Source organism: Carassius gibelio, chromosome A7 (genome assembly GCF_023724105.1).
Source record: "Carassius gibelio isolate Cgi1373 ecotype wild population from Czech Republic chromosome A7, carGib1.2-hapl.c, whole genome shotgun sequence".
In the NCBI taxonomy this organism is placed as follows: Eukaryota; Metazoa; Chordata; class Actinopteri; order Cypriniformes; family Cyprinidae; genus Carassius; species Carassius gibelio.
Genome location: NC_068377.1, coordinates 35,927,504 through 35,955,095, shown reverse-complemented (window position 1 = coordinate 35,955,095; position 27,592 = coordinate 35,927,504). Strand labels below are relative to the sequence as shown.

The following is a 27,592-nucleotide window of genomic DNA, read 5'->3' as shown; positions in this document are numbered from 1 at the left end:
CCGGTTTCTGAAACAGAACTTGGCTTTGAATTCACTTTGTATCAGTGCCATCATATCAGATTGAGAAAATGAAAAATAAAGGATATAGTCAAATCTGTTTTTTGTTTTTTTTGCATTACATACAATTTTAAATTATATACAGTAGGATCTAAAAGTCTCAGAGCATCAGTGGAAATGTTTCTATTCTTTTACTAATTAATTAAAGGATGTGTGGAAACAGAGATCTGTATCAGTTTCTATTCATATATGTGAACCTGTGATTCATTAATCATGATTTTTGTGAGCTAGTGTATGACGTGAGACACTAATGAAAAATGGAAAATCTAAACCTCTTCAGTCATTTTTGCCGTGGAACGTAAAATGAGAATTACTGAAGAATATTCACAGAGCTCTTTTACAACAACCTTGTTTGTAAAACTTGATATTTTATAATCAAATGCATTTAACTTGTTGCAAATAATTTGGGGGTTGTTGGATACAGTTCTCATTTGTCTATGTAGCTACTAAAAAACACAAATAAATAAATGAACAAAAAAATACAATAATAAGAGAGATGTGCTGATAAGCTGGTCATAATTTCTGCTGTCTTTCTTTTCAATTTGGTATTTTATATGGCCTAAGACACAGACACAGTCTTGACAGGTTTCATACGAAGAGACTCATCCTTAACAGTTAGAAATATAGTACTTGTACTGTAGTCAGCAATCATTAGGGTTCATCACCAGGTCTTGTTCAAAAGTAAATTACCTCATACAGTACCAGCAAGCCGCTTGTCTGGATAAAAACGCCTTTATTGGCGTCTATCTGAAACACTTCGCCAAGCGCAAACAGCCATAGGCTCGTGCAGCTAACCTCAGTAGTAGCGCGCGCTCGTTCTGCCATAGGCTTACATAACAACACTTATTACATCAAAGCGTGCAAACGGGACAAATATTTCAGGTTTGTTGAACTTGAGCTCCCGGATGAACCGGAAAGAGGTGATGCTGCTCTGTGAATGAGAGAGAATAACGCGGGAGTAGTAACTCGGGGATGTTTGGGATGCATCGCGTCGCGTGCCAGGACTGAAGCTTTGATGCACATCCACAGGCTCGTGTTTCGATGAGTTTGGAGGCGATCGCTCCTGCCTGAATCATTTACAGCAAAGATAACCGGCTGGATTATCGACGAGCAATATGCTGTTATTGGTTGGTTTTGTGTTGTCAACTTTTTGGCTATGGGAAGCGTCGCTTTCTCGCGTTTACACCAATCACTGGGCTGTTCGGATCCCTGGAGGACCAGCAGAAGCTGATTATCTCGCCTCTAAATATGGCTTTACCAATTTGGGTCAGGTAGGCATATTTTTCCTGTTTTTAATTTAGTTTCCTGGTCACGCATTGAACGCATCTGTGAGTTCCATGAGAGTACAGCATCCCTGATATGAGACTATTATCAAAAAACTAGCAAAGTTAGGTCATGCATAATTTACGCAAATACTTGCGCACTGAAATGCATTGCTTAGGGCTTTCATGCTACATTCGCACGCAGCGATCGCAGTTCGTGCAAAATGTGAACAACTTGGTGCTAGAAATGAGACTGTGAGTTGTGTAGCAACAGTCAACCAATCATTAACGGTTTCAGCGCTTGGCTAATTAGATATTCATGAGCCATGTACAGCAGTAGAAACTTTTACGCGCACGTTTCAGTTTAGTTTCAGTGAAGAAACTGCGTGCACAAGTGAAAATGTCAATCAATAAGGTGAATCAAGTTCATTCGAGTGATGAAGAGACGATTTTATTTTTACAATTCTGTGGACTAACGGCTAAGATAATCAAAGCAGACATGCAGATAATATGGTTGCCCAATCAACCTAATAATGCAAATAATAACGTTTCCCAGGGGTTTACATATGTTTATTGGAAATCTGCAGGATAACTGAGTAGGCCTTATGGAAACAAGATAACTCAGGATTACCCCTTGGTTAAAAATCACTAGAATGTGTTGTAAACAAATGTTTTTCACTACTTCAGGACACAGGTTTTATATTAAAGTTGTGGACATAAACAACAAAACTGTTCATTGTTCAAAAGTAAACTTAATTAAACACTGAAATGTAACTTCATAGATCCAACAATATGTACAATTATTACATATCGACACTGTAGCTACATGTGTTTTGATGTTTTATTGATTGGTGAGACATCCAATAATAAATTGCGACTTGTTTGGGGATTGGTCCAAATCATGCAAGCCAAGCTTTATTTAATGTAACTTGCTCATACTCGCACGTGTTTCCAAGCACAAGGAGATCAAGCAAACCTGTCCATGTTTGGTTGAAATGAGACAGATTCAACATGAATGTGCACCTACTGTAGAGTTTTTAAGCTTGTTTATGTTATGTTACTTTACCTCTTTTCCGCTGTTGTGAACCATCTACCTGCAGCCAAGTCATTCAGTCTTTCTCTCCTCCTACTTAAAAAAAATAATTTGTACAGCTGGGTGAGATTGATCAACCAATGAGAAACTAAATTTGATCTAATTTCTAAAACTCTGGCCTACTGAAGCAATGTTCCAATGGTTAGTTTCAAGAGGAGGTAAAAGAATTCTGAGTTATGAAAGAGGTTGGAAATAGGAAATTTCAGCTCGAGTATTCCCACTTCTGACTTGTCTGGATCACGACACTAGCAACTACCACTAAATTAGACCACCCAAACATCCTTTCAATACAACCACAACCTCTAAAAACATGTGGGTCAACAAACCTGAGCACTTGATTGGCTAATACCTGTTTTCTGTTGTGGTTTAAAGAGTCTATATTTATCTCAAAGCAAAAGTTTCAGTGATAGGATAATTTTTTTTTGTATTATATTACTAAAATTGCATGCTGAACCTTTAACAATATTGGAAGAGCCTTTGCATTTCATTTGGTCAAATGCTGTATTGCGTCATATTCTTGCAGTATGTCCAGAAATGCCCCCCGTCCTTAAATAAACTCTTCCTAACCATGTTTACATCATGAGGACTTGAGAAATCATCCTGTGGATTGTTTGAACATGTTGTTCAGCTCTTGTTTCCCAAGTCAACCGCACAGTATGGAATGCACTTCTCTATTAGAGGGCCTTAGGATATCTGGAGTTGGGGTTTGTTCAAATTAACACTGCTATAGGCTAATATTATGTTTTGAATCTGGTTCCTATTAAGTTCACTTATCTCCAAGACTTCAGAACTTTGGATTAAGAAGATTGGTTGCCCATCACAGTGGCAGATCTAGTTTATTTCTTTGTTAAAGGGTTATTTTAAGTCCACTCTGTCACCTAATTCATGAACCTCAGTTATGCTCTGTGTTTTATGACAGCAAGGGGAATCAGAAAGATGGAGTTAATTTACAGACAGCCTTTCTGAAAAATAAACACGTTGTGCCGAACCTGTATGACTTTCTTCATAGAAAAGATAAGGAAAACTAGTCATCATAACAGTCAACTTGCTTTAATAAAATATCAGATCACGTTCTTAATGTCACTGAATATCTGTCAGAGTTATGCGATAATCAATAACTGGTTGTGGATACCATTAAAAAGAAAGGAATGTTGCAAATTGTCTGTGACAGCATTTATTTTTCAGTGTAAACTCTAAAAATAGATCAATCCAAAATGAATGTTTGATGGCAAATGTGTTTTAGATTCATTAAATGATAAGATGTTTTTCCACAGAAGCAGTTTATTCAGCCTATCGAAGCCTCTCCTCACACTGAAATCCGATAAAAAGGCTTCTGGTCTCCTTTCCTGTGTACTGAAGCATGACACTTTTTTTTTTGCTGACTTTGGAGACTTCTCTTCAAGCAGCTTTGGCTTTACAATTGCATTTGTTGCTTCTAAAAAATAATCGACTATTTTTGCACCATTTCATTAAACTCATATACTCCCAGACACAGAACAGACATTTTGGTGGGAGCGTGGAAAGAAACGGTAGTCATTTGCTTTATTAGAATGATGTTGAAATTGATAATTCAAGGTAAAAAAAATAAATAAAAGAATTACACACAGTTGCTTACAAGTAGTACACACAAGTTGTCTTTATTCATCAGAATGTTCCACCAGAGTTCCAAAATTCTGATTCAGAAATGACATCATTCCAAGTTTGATGTCATGGACACTAAAATGCTTTTGGAACATTGCAATCATGAGGTGAGAGTTTAAATATGTTGGAAGGAGAGGACTTTTAAGCAATTACTGCACATTTGTATCTGTTCCTCATGCAAAGCCATCAAAATAAAATGGCTTTCATTGACAAGCAAGCAGGTTTGGAGCAACATGAGAGTGAGTAAAGACTATCCCTGTAACTATTTCTCAGAAGTAGCGGTGTGTGTGATAGATGTGCTGTGAATCCCAGTCAGATCTTGAGGGCAGTAGACATGTGCCAGTTAGATTTTGCCTTTCATGGCACCACCCACTGTGTACCATATGTCCATTCTACTGAGATTCACTTTGGCGTTTTATGAGGTTTGAATAACAAACCATGTGCATGAAGGTTTCATACTGGAGTCTGTGTTGATATTGGTTCTTTTTGGGTAGGCTAGTCCCTGCCAAGATGCAATTTCTGTCCACCAAAGCTGTCTGATAAAATGCCTTTCTCAAATGTGTGACCGTGATTTCTCTTGCTGTTTTTCATGGTTGTTTGTTCTGTAGATCGGAGGACTGGAGCACCATTACCATTTCCATCACAGCAGGGTGGTCCGCAGATCCACCTTTGTCACCAGAGGCACTCACATCTTCATTCACATGGACCCGAAGGTAAGCCTTCCCTCCGGTGACCACATGCAAGCACTAGACAAACATTTGGCGGGCTGTATGGCACCTGTGCTGTGTTGTAGTGAAAGTGTTCAATAAAAAAGGAAACTTTAACTTTGACTTTAGTGGTGTTATTTTTAGTATGGAGTCGTTTCTGATGCATCATCATGGATAGAAGTCACAACGTGTCATAAGGACTTAAACTAAAGATGTGGATATGTATTCAAGTAGTCCTCTTCAGTTCACCTATTATCGAAGAGGACTCATTTGTCATTTTGGGGTTGAGTTATGGCATAATCTTTCATGTCATGTCATTCATGTATCATTTTTAATGGTATCTTGCAGTCAACAACAGAATTTTGCAGGCTCAAAATTATTTAAATTGGCTGCAACTTATGAAAGAAATTTGATATTTGTTGGATTTTTTTTGTGTGTGGATTTGCATAAGTAAATGGTGGCACAAGTATATACATATTCATAATTCTGCTTCACTGAAAATACAGAATGGTTTTAGACACAGATGCTTGTATACTGTCACTGAATACATATGTATTTTAAAGGTTTTTATATTATTCTTTCATGTTTGGCAATATGCCAGTTATATTATAAGATGTAGATGAGTTTGTTTCTTCATGAGAACAGATTTGGAGAAATTCAGCATTACATCACTTGCTCACCAATGGATCCTCTGCAGAGTAATATTACAATGTAAATGTAATATTATTCTTTATTGTTTATTTTTCATGAATACTGTCTTCAGTTGCATTGATTCAAAATATTTCAAATGTGCAGCTGAACACCTATTAATCAGTTTGTTTGTGGATTTTGGATTTTTATTTAGCCAATATTGCTCCCCCCGAATAACACAAATATATAAAATTAAATAACAAAAAATGCAAGATAATGCTGCAGTCATAATGTAGTTGTCTAATAAATCTGCCGTTTTGTTTAATAAATATTACTTTTTGAGTACTTGCTCTATTCATCTTTAGTAAAAGCGTCTGCTGAATGCATAAATGGAATTGGTCAATGCATAGCATTCACAAGATCGCAAAAACCTGGATGGACTGCATTATGCATCATCAAAATCATCTAAAACTAAACTGAAACTAAAAATCCAAAATAGAATTAAACTAGTAAAACTTTCAAAACTATAATAAAATTTTCTTAGGAGGTTTAGCAACCATTATAGGGGGACAATTTTTACGTAATAATTTTTTTTTGACCTTACGAAAGGACAAATTTATGTTAGTCACATATGCAAACTATTTTTATAAATCTAAAGTATTTTACGATCTTACTACATCTAGTGCAATTTATCATTGAACTGTATGCCTTTCAGCATATCAGGTAGGAATATTCCTGTTGAATATTAATGATGACTACCCAATTATAAGAATATTCATGAGCCAAGCTGTTAAGTTCTGCAACAATTGTGCCCTCCCTACTTTTCTCATGGCCGTTGAGCCTCTCCATCCTGCACGTTAAATCACATCGCATCAGTATGACAGGCAGCCGTGTTTGTCCAAGACTTCATTTGACAGAGCAACCAGGCATTCAAACTCAAGCTGTTTCCAGGCCCTCTCCTGCTAAGATTATCTCCTCGTGACAGCCGGCAACTTGGGAGTAATAAAACAGTTCAGGTCTGTTGGAGGGCATCTGACGGAGGGCCTCTGATCACACCCTGCCCCGGGCCATGTGTACAAATGGTGAGGCATGGCAGAAGCCCAATAACCCATTTCATCAGTGTCAGGCCACAGGCAGAGGCCATGCAAGACAACGCGAAATATTTTGTAACCGCAAGCAAAGAGCTGTCAAGCCTGAAAAGAATGTAAAAAAAAGCTCTTCCAATAGATGTGTTGGTGTTCCGCAAAAGGACACTGATTTTTTTATCTTTCATATCTGACATGCCATGTTCAACCTGCGGTTGTTGCATAGAGATACAAGACACCAGTGTTCAATATGTATTTTTTTAGATTAGCACACTAGCATTCATTGTAGGTTTTATGTTAAGTATTCAGGATGAAATATGATTGCACTACCAAAATGTAACGATAATGATTGAAATAGTTCATACTTAGAGCAAACACACTAAAGTAATCATCCTACACTACTATTAAAAAGTTTGAGGTTTGTAAGATTTGGTTGAAGGGAATACTTTTATTTCTGCAATGCATTTGAAAAAATTGTTCAAAAGTGACTTTTACATTGTTACAAAAATGTATTTAAATTAAATACGGTTCTTTTGAACTTTCTAATAATAAAAGAATAAAAAAAGTCATAATTTCCATAAAAATATGAAGCAGCAAAACTGTTTCAACACTGATGATAATAATAATAGAAATGTTTCTTGAGCAGCAAATCAGCGTATTAGAATGATTTCTGAAGGATCATGTGACACTGAATGATGCTGAAAATTCAGCTTTGAATCACAAGAAAAAAAATGCATTTTAAAATATGTTCAAAAAGAAAATAGTTATATTAAATTGTAATAATATTTCATAATCTTTACTGTATTTTTAATAAAATAAATGAGCGTAAGAAACTCCTTTCAAAACTCATATGTTTTATGAAATTTAATTATTAAGAAAATCTCTAAATATTTTGGATGATGTGACTTTATTTTTTCCTCAGGCTGGATTTGGGGAAGCATGCCTCGGAGTACTGTGTTCCCATTTATTTCTCCTCAAAATCCAATGACTTCATTAACCTCATGTAATGGAAAAGCTAGAGCGTGACTAAATACAGGGCACGCGTTCCACAGACGTGTTTATGTGCGTGAAGGTGAGCTGAAACTGTTTAGTCTGTGATGCTCTTTCTGCAGGTTGACTGGGCGCAGCAGCAGCTGGTGAAGACGAGAGTCAAACGCCACGCCAGGAGCGACCCGAACTACATCCACTTCAACGATCCCGAATGGTCCAACATGTGGTACATTGTTAGTAGATATTTCACACATTCAGTCCTCTATCTCATATCTGCGCTGTCTATTTACCATTTTTTTAATGAAGATATTTAGCAAATGAATCATTGCTGTTTCCAATGACTTCTAGAGAAAAGGGTCACTGATTTGCTCTTCATTAAACCAGCTTGTTTGTGTAGCTCCTGATGTTTTATAGCAGGGCTGTTTCCAGTGCTCTTGCCTCATAAAAACCAAACTGTGTGAAAGCAGTGAGTGTGCACCAGTTTGTTTCCCTAAGAAGCAAATGAGTTTATTGTAGGTTCAGTGATGGTTGGGAGAAAATTAACGAACAGTAACACTAACGCAGGCATCCATCAGGCCAAATTAAAGTCATAAGCATAATTTTATATAGTTGTTCAAGAATCAAGAATTCCCTAAACAAGTCAATGTTTCTTCAGAAAATAAGCTCTGTGACCAACCACAGTTTATGATTCTTTAAAGATTTGTTCATCAAGAAAATCTTTATAAATGAAGAAACCGTTAGAAGTAAAAAGCTAAAGTTAGGTTATAAACGAAGCACTCCACGATTGCATCACTTTTACATCATTAGACAATAGCTTCTGATAACAGTTTCAATCTTTAGGAAAATAAATATAAATATGTTATAAATATAATATAATATAATATAATATAATATAATATAATATAATATATAATATATAATATAATATAATATAATATAATATAATATAATATAATATAATATAATATAATATAAAGATGTTTTCACCAAATTTTCAAAAATGTACTTGCATGTACATGTACGTTCTCTTTTAAAATAAATAAAATAAATAAAAATAAAAAATAAAACCTCGCAGTTCTAAATTTATATCTTTGGAAAATGTCTTAAATTTAAACAGATTTGTGAGAATTGCAATTGTGAAAAAAATATAATAGTGAGATAAAGTTGCAACTACCTTTTTAATTTTTTTTTATTCTGTGGTTGAAACAAAAAAAAAAGCAGAATTCAAAGATATAAACAGAAATCGGAGAAAAATTCTCACAATTGTGAGATATAAACTCTGGAGACAAAAAGTCAGAATTGTGAGATAAAAAGTATAGCAGTTGACTAATGTTAACTAATGAACCTTAAGAGTTTATTTAGTGTGGAAACTGACTTTCATAGGATCCACTGTGCTCTTTTTGTGCTATCGTGGATGATTCTGATTGCACTATTACGTTGCATTATTTTGGTCTTGAAAGTTTAAAAAATAAGTATTTGTTGATAAATGTGCCTCCAGGAACTCTGTAACAGCGGACGAGTGAGTTTATGTGTTCAGCGTGAGGACATTTAATGTCCCAGACAACCTCTGCAGTCCATTTAAACTCCTGTTAGCAACTGGCAAGTACAAGCTTCGAAAAATCACAAGGAAGTATTACTGATGCATTTTACATCCAGGTGTTAGGACTCTACAGAGCGGGGTGTCAAACTCAATTCCTGGAGAGCCTGGGGGTTCAACCCTAAATAAACACATCTGATCCAACTAATCAAGTCCTTCAGGCTAATTTGAAACTACATGTTATGTGTGAGTTTGACACCCCTGCTATAGACAATACACATTAGTAACTTTAGATGTCAGTATTTTGTTTGTATAACATCTCTGTCTGTCATTGACCTATAGTTGACACTGATTGATTGCTGTATATAGAATTAGTTCAACAAAGCCCCTGAATTCCTCCCTTTTCTGTTGCTCGTCTTCATTCTGTGCTGTTTAATCTTTATTCGTCTGGTTTACTGAGAGCAAACTGGTAAAAAATAAATGAATCAGTTCTGATTCAGTGAATCGACTCAAACTCAGATTCAGTGGTTTGTTTATGTCATATTTTAAATAGCATCTGCTGTATGATGATTATGGAGCAAGATGAGGGTTAAACGATTGATAAAATCAGAAAGCAGTTTACTGAATATAAATCTTTTCTCTTTTAATCTGAGCTTTCAAAGTCAAGCCCTAAAAGGACAAATTTTGTCCTTTTAGGACACCAGATCTACCAAAGTTTGCTATAAGTTTGATTGAATCATATAATAATTGCTGTAAATAGTGTTCATTGTCTGTTTGATTATGTCTTTAATTGATTTTTCCGTACATTTCTGCACATAAACTGACAGTCACCTCTGATAAGCTACTACTAAATATTCTAGAAACTTAATTTTCTGTAAAGTTGCTTTGCAACAATTTTTATCGCGATTTAAAAGCGCAATACAAATAAACTTGAATTGAATTGAACAAATAAATAAATACAGACTCAGGTAAAAAGTAGCTAAATGAATTGCCTTTCTATAATGATTGTTTGCATTGTACTTCTGCTTCCCATTGATTACTGATCAAAGAGACGTCTTGATCCTTGTAAACTGTCGCTCTTTTATCATTTTTACTCTTTCTAAAATGCCTTTGAAGAACTGTAGACCTTGTCAATGTTATGCAAATCCCTTTGTTCTCCATATATCAGTACCAGACACCAGACGATTAATGGTTAATCCATTAGAGCCGATGTTTTCAGACATTATTAAAGCATATTCTGTGTTTATTTGCTCTTGTCTGATTAATATTCTGGCACAAAGGAATCTGAGACTGTTTTCAATCCGTCCTCTGATGTTGACTTCGCACTGGGACGTCTTTGTTGATCGTGTCCTCAAAGACGACGTTGAAAAGAATCATAAACGAGCCCCTCAAGGACATGCAAACCTCTGCTGCTGAATAAACATGAATCTACCCGTTTCATTTAATCATATTTCCTCTCAGACGGATTGAGACATCGATTCACTGAAGGCTTGTGTTTCTGGAGAGCTGAGAAACAGCTTAATTGTCTTCCAATGCTTCCTGTTTTCAAAGTCAAATGCATGTGCCTGAAACTGATAGCAGGTGAAGGTACGATGATGTTAATGACTTCCTGTTGTTTTGCAGCACTGTAATGATAAAAACAGCCACTGCCGTTCAGAAATGAATATCCTTGCTGCCTGGCAGAGAGGCTACACAGGTCGAAATGTGGTCGTCACCATCTTGGACGACGGTATTGAGAGAAACCATCCAGATCTGGTGCAGAATTATGTGAGATTATCTTTATCTCCTGGTGCAGATCATGCATTATTGCCGTAAATAAATTTTTTAAGGCAAGACAGACACTACAGGTAGAAACATTGTTGAGATTTTGGGCTTTTCATAAATAGTCTTCTTTCAGACTAGTAGAATGAAAACACCAAAAATACACTTTTATGTGTTTATTTTATTATACTTTATAAATGCGTAGATTTCAATTATATAGATATCATTAAAATCCATGTTATAAAAGAATTTAAAATCTGGATGTATCCAAAGTTCATCTTTCTGTTCTGGAGATGTATGCAAATACATGCATATTTAAATAGAAATAAAAAACTTGAAATTACTTTTTTTTTGTTGCTAATCTTAAGGAAGTCAGTCAGCTGTGGAAATAAGATTGTGGTTTATTAATTTCTAGATAATTTTTTTTTTATGAATATTAAGTTCATTAATTTTTTTTATTAAATGATTAGTTAACATTTATTTATTTTGATTTTTTTTGTTTTACTCTATTCACCTGCGGTGTCTTGAGTATTGTTTTTGTATCATCAATGTAGTATGATAGTCTTATTATTTCTTAATATTTTTATGCCTTATTTTCCATTTTTAAATGTCTATTTTTTACATTTTATTTCAGGTTTATATTTGTTATTTTCTGTTTCAGCTTTAAATTAAACAAAGCAAACATGTACAATTTCCTCTGCAACTACACTATAAGAAAAAATTGTGCGAAGTTGTAAATGAGACTAATTTATACTATTTCACTATTTTTACTTCAAAATTTCAATTAAATTAATTAAATGCATTACTTGCTGTTTTCTTGGAATTGTTAGTAAAATTTACGAGAAAGTTTTACACCAATTATTTACTATATTTAAGATTTTCGCATTTAATTTTATGTTTTAATTACCATTTTTTTATTATTGGTGAAATGTACTAGCTATTTTTACACCATTTTTTATTCAATCTAATATTTACTGACAGTATAACTGAAAGCTTTTATTTTTTTCAGATAACATTTTAGTTTTTTTTCACTTCCTGTAAATTATTTTAATACTTTCGGTTTTAGTTAACACTGCTCAACACAGTATGATTTATAAAATAATTGTTTGTTACATATTTTAACACAAATTAAAGTGGAAAACATAATGTTAATTTCACTCTAAATTCCTCAGGTGATATATTTGTGTTTTGTGCGTTATTTAGGACCAGCTGGCGAGCTACGATGTGAACGGAAACGACTACGACCCAACGCCACGATACGACTTCAGCAATGAGAACAAGTGAGTCCTGAAGTCCTCAAAACTAAACGCACCTCACTTGCTGCAAACAGGTTCGTGTCTGGCTGTGTGTGATCATGCAGAAGGAAAGTGAAAGCCGTCACATCCTGTAAGCAGTGAGATTATCTAATAAACCCAGGGGGATTTCATAATGATCTGGTGTGGAAGGAAGCGAGTTCTGAACGTCTCAGCGTTATTTTTGATCTGTAAAGGTGAAGATGCGCTTCATTTCTGTGCCAGCAGAAGCTGGAAACGTTGACCTCACAGAGTCTTATCTGCAAGCTGAAAAAATGTGAAGATTGATTTGAATATTGAAGGTCATAAGCTTTGTGTAGTTAAATAGCTGGTTAGTTTGAAGAGAGATTTTAGTTGCTAGAGACTAGTGTTATACGTAGTTGTTATCAATTAATCAGATTACTCATAAATTAACGCATTACTTTTTAATTTACAAGAAAAAGGATCACTTTTTCAATTAAGAAGCACTCAAAAAGTAACCAAGTAATGCAAAAATTTTTGAGATTAATGCAATATTACAATGCATTGGCTATTTTGGACCACAATAGATCTATGACAAACAGAGCAATGTTTTGAAACTCTGGCATCTTCAAGGACTGTGATATTTGGAGCGATGCAAATTAAGTCGTGACGCTGGACTCTGCATGTCAAAGAATGAAGAGCTTACTTTTGTGGCGAAGCACTGAATCCAATCCAATCCTGTGGGTGTGGATTTAATTGAAAATGTCTCCGTCTTTGATAAGGACTTGATTTAATGCTTGTTCTCTGCATGTTTACCAATGAACTCTGCCAAGAGCTCAGGAAAAACTTCAAAGTGCTGTTTTGTTAATACTCGTCAGGACATTTGAAACTGGAAAACAGTGAAGTGTGGAACGTGCCTCCCGGAGCAGAAACTTAATTGAGTGAGGACAGGGGGGAAAAAACATTGAAAGAGACTTTAGTGAAGAAGTCACTTGAATGAGAGAGAATGAGTAAGCAATGCATTTCTAAAGCAGCTGGCAGCGCTCCTGGATCCACAGTGACAGGGGTGGACAGAGGATTGACTCGCATGAGCTTTAAAATGTGTCTTCAGAAACAGTTTTCGCTTTTGGTTTCTGAAAAGGAAACAAAGTTCACCTTCTTTACTTTGTTAATACAAGATCATGTGACACTGAGACAAAAATCAGCTTTGTATCAAAGTAATAAATTACATTTTACAATATGTTAAAATAGAAAACGGTTATTTTGAACTGTTGTAATACTTTTTTTACTGTATTTTTCATCGAATGCATTTAAAAAAAATCAGTCATTATGAGCATATATGTATATATTTATTAGTGATATCAAATTGTTTCACAATATTTCAAACAACGTCATTTAGTATCCTTGAGATATATTTATAATATCTAATATTAGTAGTTTTTTTTTTCATTTTCTTTTTTCTCTTTTTAATTAGTTTTAATATTTCTGTATAGCTTTTACTACTTTGTAGATCAGTTTTAGTTTTTTGTTGCCTTGTCATTTAAAAAAAAAAGTTTTACTTAACTATAAAAACCCTGACTGTAAAATGTTAGAATATTGTATTATTAAGAATACAGTGTGTATTTTTAATCAAATAAGTGCAGGCTTGGTGAGCATAAGATATTTTCAAAAAACATAAAAGATCTTACCAACCGTAAGCTGTTCACAATGAGGCAAATCACTATGGCTTAAATCAGAGGCAGTTTCTTACTTTTCTTTGTTTAGATTTTTTACAGTTTTAATTAACCGTGTGAAGAGGTCAGAATAAAATAAGCAGCTAATAGAAAAGAAAGACTCAAACTCAGGCTCAGAGTCAGACACACTAAAATATCTCAAATATTAGATCTTTGTTTGAATTATAATTGCATTTTCTTTTCTTTTCAGGCACGGGACACGATGCGCAGGTGAAGTCGCTGCTGTGGCCAACAACTCGCACTGCATTGTGGGTATAGCCTACAACGCCCGCATAGGAGGTAGTCTGTTTACGGTCAGCTTTCTTTCAGAAATGTCAGATGCTATTTCAGTTTGAGACCCGCCACCCCTGACACTTAGCACACACACAGATCAGCAAAAAAACTGACCAATTGCCGCAAGTGTATAAACCCTGATTTAGCAACAGGTTTCAGACACAGTCGGAGCAGATAAAACAGGATTATTCTGCATGTGTGCACAGGATTAAAGTGACGAGATGCCTGCGCTCCTGTCCGCCTCTGCTTGGAGAGGTCATTCATTTAGTGGACAGCGAACCGCCCGACATTCATGTGCTCGTAAGCAATTAATCCAATGAAAAGGCCGATCATTTTTAATCAAAAAGCGGATTTCATGATATGCCATCAGCCATCTGGGTCCGTTTTGTTCAGGCCCGCAGCTGCGCTGAAGGATGTGAATATTTATTTATTGTACACACAGGTGGCAGGACTGACAAATGCATCCTTTGCTCAGACTTGGCAGGGGGTTTCTGTCAGTTTTGTTCCAGTTGCACCATATGCCAAATGCATAAAGTTTAGCAACCGTGAGGATAGGGCTGCACATGCAAGTCTGTTTATTAGGAGCCAAGCAAGAGTTGAATTCATTTGCTTGCATTCATTTACGCATTGGAGACTGTGGCAGCAGTCTGAAGGAAAGTTTTGAAAGACTTGAGTGATTTCATAACCCACTACTTCAACATTTTTCAACATTTTTTAATCCACAACAATCCCACATCCATAACATCCCACTTTAGTGAAGTGTATTAAACCCCTTCTGTATCTTGCTTCTTAATGCTGCTTGCATAAATACGTATTTGATTTGTTTACATTTTTAAAGCTTTAAAACTGTCCTATTGTTTCTCATAAAATAGAACAGGACAGCGGTGTTTATTTACTACACTAAAAAAACTGTACAACAAATTTTCACTCAGGAATTGCTAGTAAGTTTCAGAATTACAAAAGAAACGTCAAGTAACACAAAGAATTAAATGTACAATTTTGAAGTAGCAAGACTGAAATTGATTTTCTTTTCAAATGTAAAACGTACTCCATTAATCTGATAACACAATGAATTTGCTTAGCAATTAATAAGATCTGCGTGCTCTGTGATAAAAAAAAAAAACATCTGCCTTTTGATTTACAGAATAACAAATGAAGAAAGGTGCATGAATCAAGTTATCGTGAACAAGAGACATGCTTTATATTTATAGCTAAAAACAATTTTCTAAGCTTGCAGTTGACAGACACATCTGTTTTTATAGTGCTTAAGACATGTATTCCTAAGTGCAAAACTTACATTATAGGCTTATATTATAAGTATAATTTTTAATAGTCATTTAAGCTTCAGACCAGATGTTGTTTTTGGTAATGTAAGGCTATATATAAGTATAGTCTACATGGATATAATAACTTATTTTTTCATAACCTTAAATTTACACATTGTTTGGAGGACAACACTGGAGATGCATTTTTTTTTTTTTTTTATTAATCAAATTAAATAATCATTAGTTGTGTTTATTGTATACATGGATAGTGTTTGTTGACTGGATTAGAAACTTTTTGGCATCACCTGAAGTCTGTTCTCTGCATGACCTGAGGATTAAAGGGTTAAACGCCAATAATAACCACATTTTGAAGAATACAAGGAGACTTGTTCCTCAATCGAAATGTTGGCTGCACATCTCGTTATATATCTCAACTGTAAAGTCCTGTCAGCGAGATATTCCTTTTAAGAGTTATGTTTGAAAGAGAGTTGGTAATTTTCCCAAACCTGATACAGACAGATTAGCCCAACGAAAGACATGCTTTAGGTCTTTTGGCTCAACAGTTGATGTTTTCTCCCCCCTGCCTAATCACTGAAACGCCGCCAAAGCTAATACGTGTCAGATTCAAGCCAATGACTTCATCGCCTTCTAATGACATTTCTAATCTAAGCGGCCTGGCTTTGGCTGCTATGTAAAACTTCATGTCCCTTAACCATAATTAGAAATGTAGAAATGATTAGTTCTTCTGCTCTGCGGTTCAGAAAAGTGTTTACTCGGCGATGTATGAGAAGTCGAGAAATCAGTTTGAGGTGTAACGCAGCTTGTTAGAAGTGAGAGGAATGATAGAGAAGTGTTGAACCTCCTCAGAGGTGTTTCAAGGAAGGAAAACTCTGTCACGTACTGAGTGATACTGAGCATATGGTGTTAGAAATAATAAAACACGCACACAGCGTCTGACACTATACAGTCAGGATCTATTCTAGTCTTAATCTGAGCACACAGGAAAACAAACACACATGTTTGTTATTATATTATGGCAGGAACCTCTTATGGACTTTCTGAATTAAGCTTATTCATTTTGCCTGCTCATTTCCTTTAGCTGAACCCTAACTTTCATCATTGTGCCCTTAACAGGGTTTCAGCGGGTGCTTAGAAAGTCTTAAAAAGTCGCTGTATGTCATTTTTTATTTATTTGTTTTGATTGTGATAAAGCATAAACATACCATAACATTTTTTGCAGATATTTAGGAAACGTGCTAAGTTCACATTGTTGTTTCACTTAAAAACATAATTTTACTTTGAAATGTGTATTCTGTGTCTGAATGTTTTTGTTTTGTTTTTCTGTTTTTGACTCCGCCCACTGGTGCTTCACCCATAGGATCTTCTTCACATTAATTTTAATGTGTTACTTATGGAAGCCAGTTTCTGCCATGAAATAAAAATAAAATAAAAAAGTAATTGTGACTCTTTTTTTAATTTCACAATTCACATTTTTCCTTGCAATTGTTTTTATATATATTTCACAAATCTTTTTCAATTCCCAAGAAAAAAAGGCAGAATGCCAAGTAATTATTTTATTGTTTTTATTTACTGATTAATAAATATAAAAATGTAATTTTAAATTTCTTCTTAGAATTGTGAGTTTATTTTTTAGAATTGATAGTTATAACCCCACAGTTACAAGTTAATGTTTCTTAATTCTTCATTTATATCTCACAGTTGTTGTTGTTTTTTTCTTAGAATTGCAAGAAAGCAAGTCTGAATTGATAAATAAAACTTAGATTAGAATTGCAAGTAAAAAAAAAAAGAATTATCCCATGGTGGAAACAAGCTTCGGTAGTTACTTCCCATTTTTTGTAGGTATTTGAGAAATTTACTAGCAATTTCTGAATGAAAATAGTTTCAAAATAAACCTTACAAGTATAATAAATCATTTTCAGCTTAATGACTTGCATAGATATCACCGGTTTTGTACCAACTATTCTCTGAAGTTATTAGAATAGATTAGATTCAACTTTATTGTAACTGCACATGTAAGGTACGAGGCAACAAAATGCAGTTAGCATCTAACCAGAAGAGCAATAAGCATTAAGTACAGAATATACAAGGTCTACAATATGTACAATAACTATACAGAGAAGTATTATGGACATAATTTACTAATTTGAAATACTATCAGCATTGAATACTTGTGTTAACAAACATATGGCATATGATTCTGTCTGGCTTTGTGTGTCACTCTCCATTTGCTCCGTTGCATAAAAACTGTTAAAAAATTCAGCTCACACAAAATTTTCATATGGCTAACTGACACTTGAAATATAGTCCAAGAGACTACTTTCATGGCACTTTCCTTGTGCATTTTGTGTCTTGGCAGTGTAAACCACCATCTGTTTATGCTGCATGCAAGCCTGGACATTATTCCTAAAATTTGAGTTTCAGAGAAAAGAAAATAATACAGGTTTGGAACGACATTGGGTTGATTATACAATGACTTTATTTTTGCATTTTTTTTTTTTTTTGGATGAACTATTTCTCGAAGGTGTCCGAATGCTTGATGGAGACGTGACTGATGTGGTAGAGGCCAAGTCTCTGGGAATAAGGCCAGACTACATCGACATTTACAGTGCCAGCTGGGGCCCGGACGATGACGGGAAGACCGTGGACGGGCCGGGGCCTCTGGCCAAACAAGCCTTTGAGCTGGGAATTAAAAAGGTTGCTGTCTCAAACTCACACATGAACATGAAATTCTCATCGTTGTCAGGGCTGTTAAATTTAAGACTAAATTGAAATCATGACATTTGAAGGGAAGTTCAAAGATGCTGCCTAAAGCTGATCTGGACTAGTATGTTATGATGGTTTTGTCTAGGTCTGGTCTCTATGGTATTTTTTTATCACTGTAACAGTGAAAAATCATAATATTGTTATTTTTGTATGAAATTCAACATGAAATGTTGTAAAATGTAATCTAACCATGTTTTAATGATTGTTTTCCCAAAATGTAGTTGCTTAAATATTTAGAAAATTAATTCAAAACAAGTTTTGTCTGAATATCTACTAGTTATTTGTCTTCCTCTTTTTTTTTTTTTTGCAAAAGTGATCTGTCGGCTAGAGGCAGTGTTGTTATTTTCAGTAATAAGAACAATTTTTATTTATTTTTTTTGGTTGATATTTTAATGATTTTAAAAATTTAACGATTAAAAAAAATACATTTAGATCAAATGGAAGTGATACATTTACTAAAACTAAAATATATAAAAAATGTCAATAGAAATATTAAAAACTAAATCAATAACATTTAAAAACAATGATAATAATAAAATTACAAAAACATATAATTTTATTTGAAATTAAAATGAAAACTGTAAATAGAAAAATACAAACTATTTCAAAATATTAATAGTAAATAAAAATACAAAATTAACGCTGTATACACAATTGCATGTTTTCATTTATATTTGTATAGCTTCATATTTCCTTCATGTGTGTCTGCAGGGCCGGAAGGGTCTGGGCTCCATCTTTGTTTGGGCGTCTGGTAACGGGGGCCGACAGGGCGATCACTGCTCCTGCGACGGCTACACCAACAGCATCTACACCATCTCCGTCAGCAGCAGCACTGAAAACGGCAACAAGCCCTGGTACCTGGAGGTGTGTTCCTCCACCCTCGCCACCACGTACAGCAGCGGAGAGGTCTACGACCGCAAAATAGTTAAGTCACATAGACGTCTGTTACACCAGCACAAGAAAGACTTTGTTCCTGGAGTCCTCTTGTAATGTCACTGAAGTTTTCTATATGAATATATTGTAAAATGTAATTTATTCCTGTGATCAAAGCTGAATTTTCAGCATCATTAATTCAGTCTTCAGAGTCTCATGATCTTCAGAAATCATTCTGATAAACTGGTTTGCTGCTCAAGAAACATTTCTGATCATTATCAATGTTGAAAACAGTCGTGCTGCTTCATATTTTTGTGGATACCATGACAAATCTTTTTAATGAATGGAAAGTAAAAAAAAACAGTCTTAAGTGTCAATTTTTTAATATTGAAATTTATACATCATCTGAAAGCTAAATAATTAAACTTTTCATTAATGTATTGTTTGTTAGGATCGGACAATATTTGGCCGAGATACAACTATTTGAAAATCTGCAATCTGAGTTTGCAAAAAAATCTAAATACTTAGAAAATCGCCTTTAAAGTTGTTCAAATGAATTCTTAGCAATGCATATTACTAATCAAAAATTAAGTTTTGATATATTTACGGTAGGACATTTACATGGATCTTCATGGAATAAGATCTTTACTTCATATCCTAATGACTTTTGGAATTAAAAAAAAAAAAGTATATTTTTGACCCATAACAATGTTTTTTTGGCTATTGCTACAAATATACCCCAGCAATTTAAGACAGGTTTTGTGCTCCAGGGTCACATTTAGCCTCTTTCACGTTAGTATTTCACTTGGGCTTGTGCATCTCATGGCTATCAGTAAAACATTGCAACTCAATTATATTTTGCTGCTCTATTGTGATGCTTCCTGTGCCCTGGAGCAAAACCGGTTGAGATGCATCAGAACAGATTGAGATTTTCTCATTTCGAAAGAGCAAAGGAAAATCTCGTTTTCCAAGATATGTCCCTTATAAGCGTGTATCTCTGTGTACTCCATTTGTCTTCTCCATCTGTCATCTACTCAACCTTTTGTCCTCGTCTTAGTATGTTCTCTGCTTTATTGGGTCATCTGATGCCACCTATTGTGTCCTACAAACCATCTCAGTTATTTCTGTGACACATTGTCCTTCATTTCTTCCCTCGTCCCTTTTTAACCCTAAGTATTTGTCCAATAGATGTGCTATTAGATTTATAAGCATTCAAATGGGTTTTCTTTGCCTTATGGGTGTAAAAAGGGTTGGGAAATAGCCATCTGCCAAAACTCTTCTGTAGCTCCTGTAGATCCCGTTGCTCATCCTGCAAACACAGCTGAGCTCTTGTTGTTAAAATATCTATTGATGAAATGAGACGGTTGGAAAAAAGACTGGGGCTAAATGTTTGGTCTGGCACCCAGACATTGAGAAAACCGCAGGGTGCAATCACGAGGGTTTTTTTTGCTTTCTCTTCCATTAGTGCAGATTATGACATTATTCTTAAAGACTACTGCGGGTTTCACTTTTTTTTACAGTGTTTGGATAATAGTTGAGGGCTTAATACAGTGGCTGATTTACATATGACAGGATTCTTTTTCTCTTCTGACACATGAAATTTGTTCAGTGTCAAAACACTTTTTAGTAATAATAAATATTTTGATGTAAGTATTAATAATAAGTATTTTTTATTTCTATTGCACGGATTAAAAATCTTAATGCATGTTACTGTTTTTTTAAATGTAATGTTTTTGTTAGATAAGCAATATATATATATATATATATATATATATATATATATATATATATATAGTCACGGGAGGAGCACAAGACAGACACAGTGGGCGTGGCGTCAGGCCTCGGAGAGGCTTTTATTAACAGAAATCATAAAACAAAGGGAATAAAAGTGGCCAAAGGGGGAAAGTGTCCAAAATAACAGGGAATCTGGTGTCCTCGTCGTGCTGCGGGATTTGTGTAGGTCGGGCAGTGTTCATCGAGGAAGGGTCCAGGTAAGGGGCGGAGTCCGGCGGCCGCACGCGCTCCCCTCCTTGGTCCGGGGCGCGAGGGGCGGCGGCTTCATCTAGCGGCCACATCTCTCTCGTCGGCCGCGGCGCTGGTAGGGGATGGACGGCCCGGCATCCTGGCCCGTCGGCCGTGTATACGGGTGCGGTTCCCTTCCGGATCGCGGGTCCGGCAGCTCACGTCTTGGTGGCGCGGGAGTCCCTCAACGCACCCTTCCTGGACCCACGAGGACACCAGTGTGCATGCACGGGGAAGAGACCGGTCTCCTGAGGAGAGGCGCGTTGGGCTTTTAAACAGCGGCGGTAATGAGGCTCCACTTCCTTCAGGTGTGCCCCATCACACGCCGCCAGCCCTGACTCGTCCAGCGCCCCTCCTCTCACACACCCACTCCAGTCGGGAGCCTGGTGAAGGGCGGCGATTTAGGACGGGGTGCCGGTGACAATCAGGGAGGAGGCAGCTGACTCGTCACATTCCCCCTCCCAAGCGACATCCCCGTCCCCAGGGCGCCACCCACACGGGAGTGCTACCATCCTCAACCAGGCTCCAAACGGTCGGAGTGGGCGGGGCTTCCTCTCCGGGCGGTCCTCCCTCTCGCAGCGCACCAGAACAGGGACAGAGAAACCGGGTTTTAGTGACAGCCTCAACCAACCACCGGGCAAAATGACAATGGAAAAGTCACTTACCCCTTGTGTGGCTGGGAGGCTGTCCCCAGTTTTCCTCCGTCCCAGTCTGGGTTCTCACGAACGTTTGCAAGCGAGAGGGAGTGACGTCACCAGACGTTTCCCAACTGCGCTGTCTAGGCTCCGCCTGCCCGCATTCTCCACCAGTGTCACGGGAGGAGCACAAGACAGACACAGTGGGCGTGGCGTCAGGCCTCGGAGAGGCTTTTATTAACAGAAATCATAAAACAAAGGGAATAAAAGTGGCCAAAGGGGGAAAGTGTCCAAAATAACAGGGAATCTGGTGTCCTCGTCGTGCTGCGGGATTTGTGTAGGTCGGGCAGTGTTCATCGAGGAAGGGTCCAGGTAAGGGGCGGAGTCCGGCGGCCGCACGCGCTCCCCTCCTTGGTCCGGGGCGCGAGGGGCGGCGGCTTCATCTAGCGGCCACATCTCTCTCGTCGGCCGCGGCGCTGGTAGGGGATGGACGGCCCGGCATCCTGGCCCGTCGGCCGTGTATACGGGTGCGGTTCCCTTCCGGATCGCGGGTCCGGCAGCTCACGTCTTGGTGGCGCGGGAGTCCCTCAACGCACCCTTCCTGGACCCACGAGGACACCAGTGTGCATGCACGGGGAAGAGACCGGTCTCCTGAGGAGAGGCGCGTTGGGCTTTTAAACAGCGGCGGTAATGAGGCTCCACTTCCTTCAGGTGTGCCCCATCACACGCCGCCAGCCCTGACTCGTCCAGCGCCCCTCCTCTCACACACCCACTCCAGTCGGGAGCCTGGTGAAGGGCGGCGATTTAGGACGGGGTGCCGGTGACAATCAGGGAGGAGGCAGCTGACTCGTCACAATATATATATATATATATATATATATATATATATATATATATACAATTATCATAACAAGTGATTAAGAAATAAAGAAATAAAAAATTTCTAAGTTTAAATTTCTTTTTTTTTATTTTATTTGCTTTCTTAAAAACCTCTTAAATTCCCTTAAACATACAGATGAAGTGGTTAATGAGAAGTCTGTTCATATTTTTCTCACGTCTTCATTTAAAAATTCTAGTATTGTCTTGTTTATTTCCTAACGAACACACAAACACATTTGGATGAAAGCATGTGTCTCCAATCCCAGCATCTTCCTCGGGACCCCATCGGTGGCACTGACCCTATTCGTGTTTGTCCTTTTGAGAAACGCCAGTGTAATCAAGCTCATGTTTGACTGAAGACACACTCGAGTGCTCGATCTCTCTGCCTGCAGCTACCAGAGCAGCTCTATGGGTGACCCACTGTTTATCAAAAAAAAAACAGAAGCATATACTTGCATGCTCACAGGTTTTGAAACTGGATGATCCTTACAGCTAGAGGCATTTACTGAAGGAATAGTTCACCCATAATTTACCCACCCTCAGATCATCCAAGATGTAGATGAGTTTGTTTCTTCATCAGATTTGGAGAAATGTAGCATTACATCACTTGCTCACCAATGGATCCTCTGCAGTGAATGGGTGCCGTCAGAATGAGAGTCCAAACACTTGATTCTGGCTAAATTGGATTTCTTTATCAATAAATTAGCCTATTTCCAGTGAAAAGTTATCTTATCTGAATCGGGAGAGAAATAGGCACAGATCGAGCACCTTTTATAAGCCAAAACAGTTCAAACGCAAATATGTGGATGGGTTTTGACGTGAGAGGACGATAGGGGATGGACTTTTTTAATGGAGGAAGCGTTGTTATTGATTATAGACGTTTAAAACATCTTTATGATGGATTTTGTTTCTTACAAACACACAGCCTTTTGCTTCAAGACATTAACTGATGGACTGCAGTGATGTGGATTACTTGTGGATTATTGTGATGTTTTTATCAGCTGTTTGGACTCTTTCTGGCGGCACCCATTCACATTACATTTCTCCAAATGTCATTAACATCTTTGATGGCCTAAGGGTGAAGAAATTGTAATTTTATTGAGGAGGACTTTGCCTAAACAGAAGACAAACAAACCTAGCAGACCAGCCGTACCATTTGTTCACTATGCTGCATGTACAGTAAACTGAAGTTATTAACTCGAGCGCTCTGTATTTGTGTGTTTCTGGCTCCAGGTGACCACGGATCTGCGTCAGAGATGTACAGAAGGACACACAGGCACCTCCGTGTCTGCACCGATGGTGGCGGGTGTCATCGCTCTCGCTCTGGAGGCAAAGTCAGTTTTCTGCTCCTCTACATCACTTTCCACAGTTTGACATCATTTTTCCATAAAACAGATGCAGGAAGCTGCACTGCTTCTTTATGTTCATTTTTGCTAAGCTTTTTTTTTTTATCAGTAAAACAAAGGAAATCAAAATTGAATGCGGTTTCGAGTTGGATTCCTCTGTTTTGCTTTCTGTCTGAGATTCTCTGCTTGTAAAGGCTTTTAGGACTGTAATTTAATTTGGCGTAATCATGTATGTGTATATTGTGGTTTCAACTCTCGAAATTAAATTATATTTACATTTGAGGCATGATGTGTGTATTTAATATTGCTGAACAAAATGTGATGTAATGTTAGCCACAGGCTTTGAAAACCACTCATCTGTTTAAGCAGTATCACACACACATTAGTGCTTCTGTTGAACGTCCTGACGTGGTCTTTCCACGTATCTGTCTGTGCATGAGACGGCTGACAGCAGAAGTGGAATAAAGCAACGTGAAGCATACAGAGCTTGGATAAAGTTACCTCACCTGCCAGGATGCAGTTGTTGCACTAAATTGAATTAGTGTCCCAAAAGCCCTAGCAAACAGAGCCTCTCAGATAGGAAGCAAACCAGAAATGTTATTCAATTCCCAAAACCAAATAAAATAGCTAACAGTTCTCTCTTTTCTTTCTCTTGTTATCTTTCAGTCCTCTGATAACATGGAGAGATGTCCAGCATCTCCTCGTGAAGACGTCAAGACAAGCTCATCTGAAAGCCAGTGACTGGAAAACTAATGCAGCCGGACACAAAGGTGAACAGAACAAACAAAAACAAACAAAAACGCACATTTCTGACATATTTTTTTGTATTTTTTGTATTTTTAGTGGAATAAGTCATGTTTTTTAGAATACATGAGAGTGATTCACTAATTTACATGGCATAAAATACAAAAAAATGTGTATATACACACACACACACACATATATATATATTTTTTTTTATTATTGTTTTCCAATTGAATACATCACAATTATCCATAAACCAACTTTAATTTATTTTAGAAATATTTATTTATTATTTTAATTATTGTGTAAGATAATAAGACTTAAGGAGATAGTTCATCCAAAAAATAAAATGTACATGTACTCACCCTCAAGTTCCAAATCTGTATGAGTTTCTTTCTTCTATTTAACACAAAAATACTGAGAGAAAATAAAGATTTAGAAGACTGTTGGTAACCAGACAGTTGACGGTAGTCGTTGACTCCCGTAGTATGGAAATAAAAAGATATACTATGGAAGTCAGTGGCTCAGCAGAAGAAAGAAATTGTCATTTTTTGGTGAGGTATTCCTTTAATTTCATAGAATGTATCTTTAATATTTTATTATTTCTTTCTTCGTTGAAAAATTGTGCAAGAATAAATTTAGTTAAAAATGTTGAAAAACTGTGCCAGTAGCTTAAGAAAAGTAAACTTAATTTAAAGGAGCACCCCACTTTTTTTGAACATAGGCTAAATTTTCAGCTCCCCTAGAGTAACACAGCTTAGTTTTACCGTTTTCGAAAATTGCAACTTTTCATTTGCCATCAGTCTTAGTACACAATGTACAGAAGAGTCAATATTTAAACAGGAAAAATATCTTAACTCTTTGGTCATTTCTGAGCAAGATGCTAATGGTCTAACTAGATTTAATGATCTATGCTAAGCTAAGCTAAAAGTGCCAGACCCAGAGATCGGCTGAATGGATTAAAAAACTGTGTACAAAAACTATTCTCTTTAACTCTAGGGGAGTTGGAAAATGAGCCTATTTTAAAAAATAGTGGACTGTTCCTTTAAGATATATTTAAAAAAAAAATGCTGCAAGTTTACTTATGTGAAATGATTTTTCTTTTCTTATTTGCTGTCCTTAAAATGAGTTCTTCATATTTTCATAACCTATCAGCAATATCAGCCCTGGACTCGATATCAACAACAGCATTAAAACCACACTGGTGACACTATTAGTAAATACAGTTTCAGCATGAATGTCATCTAGATTGGTTCAGACAGTCTGGACATTCTGCTGTCTTTGACATCCGTACCTGGTTAACTTTTGGTGTGTGTGTGTGTGTGTGTGTTTGTGGGTGTAGTCAGTCATCTGTATGGCTTTGGTTTGGTGGATGCTGAGGCCATGGTGGTGGAAGCCAAGAATTGGAGAAACGTTCCTCCTCAGCACACCTGCAGCAAAACCTCTGACCGCAGAACCCGGTGAGGAGAAACTATATATATATAACTCGCTTCTACTCAATGATTTACTCAAATACATTGAAAGAAATGAATTATTATATTCATCAAGGATGCAAAAGTGACAACAAAAGTGACAACATTTATAATGTAAAAAAAAAAAGTATCTTATTTTCCAGCATATATTTATAAAGCACAACTGTTTTCGACATTGATACTGAAGACTGAAGAAATGATGCTGATTCAGCGCTGCATCACAGGAATAAACTGCATTTTAAAACCTATTCAAATAGAAAACAATTATTTTAAATTGTAATAATATTTTACAGTTTTTCTAATCTGAATATTCCAGTGAATTTAATATTTAATAAATGAAATGTTCTTCATCTCATTTAAATATTTTCTTCTCTCTATTTGTGCAAACTTAAAGGCGATTACACATGACCAGGTCTTCTGCGGGTCTTAAAAAGTCATATCTTGTCATTTTGCTTCTCAATGTATCTTGATTTAAGAAACTTTTTGCACTGGAAAACAATGCAAAAATACTGAAAAAAAAATTTTTTTTTTTTTTTTTTTTCAGTATGATCAGAATATACAGTATCAGTTATTTCCATATTCTAGTTAAATGTTATGAACGAAAGCATAATTGGAGATCTGCTGAATGTTGTATTTTCATACTGTTGCTAAGTCAACTCATTTTCTGCTCTCTACACATTTACATTTGGAAAATATATTTCTCTACTTTTATTTTCTTAAACTGACCTTCAGAAAACCTGTAGAAACCCAAATGAATGATCCATCAGTAATACTTTAAAACGTGTGTTAAACAAAAGACACAACATTATAAAACCGTATATATACTATCATGCCAGAGTTACTGTTTTATCTCATTTGTTGAAAACAACTTTAATAATGTGGAAAACATCCCTAATCTTCTGATCGATTTCCAGACACCCATCCTCATACTGTATGTGACCCAAGTGAATCTGTGGGTCTCTGTAACAAATTCTGCCTGATTGTGATGGGATTCAGCAGGGCAGGGGTGGGAACTGGAGCATGTCTAAGCACTATTAGCTCATAATGTGAATTATCATCGGGTCTTGAGAGGGATGGCGTGTCGCGCTGCTTTGAAGAGCGCCGTACATTCAGCAGACATGACGAGATGAATCACATGCACATTCAGTACAACATTTTAGTTCTCAATTCAAATCCCCTCCGTATAACCTCTAAGAGCTCTGAAATACTGAGATATTGTGGCAAGCTACTAGGCTTTATGACAAAGTCTCTATATTTCCTGGAGTATCTCAATTTGTCTGCTGCGCCGCTGTGCTTTTGGATATTGAGAAGACACTTCCTGCATACAAAGGAAGTAGGAGATGCTGCAAAATATTCTTCATTTTTGTATGATCCAGCACAGTTTGTATATCAGTTTAGAGGAGTAACTGACTCAATTGTTTTTTTGTTTTTTTTAAATTGAGAAAGCAAAGTTCCCTTGATCTTTTGACATACTGTATAAGAGGTCACTGTATTTACGTCCTGTAAGTTTCAGAACTCAAATCTTTCTCGTTAGTCTAAAAAAAGCGTAT

The 27,592-nt window shown here is 36.5% G+C and overlaps 1 protein-coding gene across 1 annotated transcript in view; it reads left to right on the top strand.

The window, feature by feature from the left end:
- The first annotated feature begins 823 nt into the window (after window positions 1-823).
- Window positions 824-27,592, top strand: part of LOC128017396 (proprotein convertase subtilisin/kexin type 6-like) — a 57,647-nt gene continuing 30,878 nt past the window's right edge. The window contains exons 1-11 of the mRNA XM_052602774.1: window positions 824-1,328; window positions 4,662-4,766; window positions 7,588-7,698; window positions 10,626-10,769; window positions 11,967-12,043; window positions 13,940-14,028; window positions 17,830-18,002; window positions 18,783-18,995; window positions 23,714-23,814; window positions 24,493-24,596; window positions 25,913-26,030. Coding sequence (XP_052458734.1) covers window positions 1,173-1,328; window positions 4,662-4,766; window positions 7,588-7,698; window positions 10,626-10,769; window positions 11,967-12,043; window positions 13,940-14,028; window positions 17,830-18,002; window positions 18,783-18,995; window positions 23,714-23,814; window positions 24,493-24,596; window positions 25,913-26,030 — 1,391 coding nt within the window. The 5' untranslated portion in view covers window positions 824-1,172. The remainder of the gene's footprint in view (window positions 1,329-4,661; window positions 4,767-7,587; window positions 7,699-10,625; window positions 10,770-11,966; window positions 12,044-13,939; window positions 14,029-17,829; window positions 18,003-18,782; window positions 18,996-23,713; window positions 23,815-24,492; window positions 24,597-25,912; window positions 26,031-27,592) is intronic.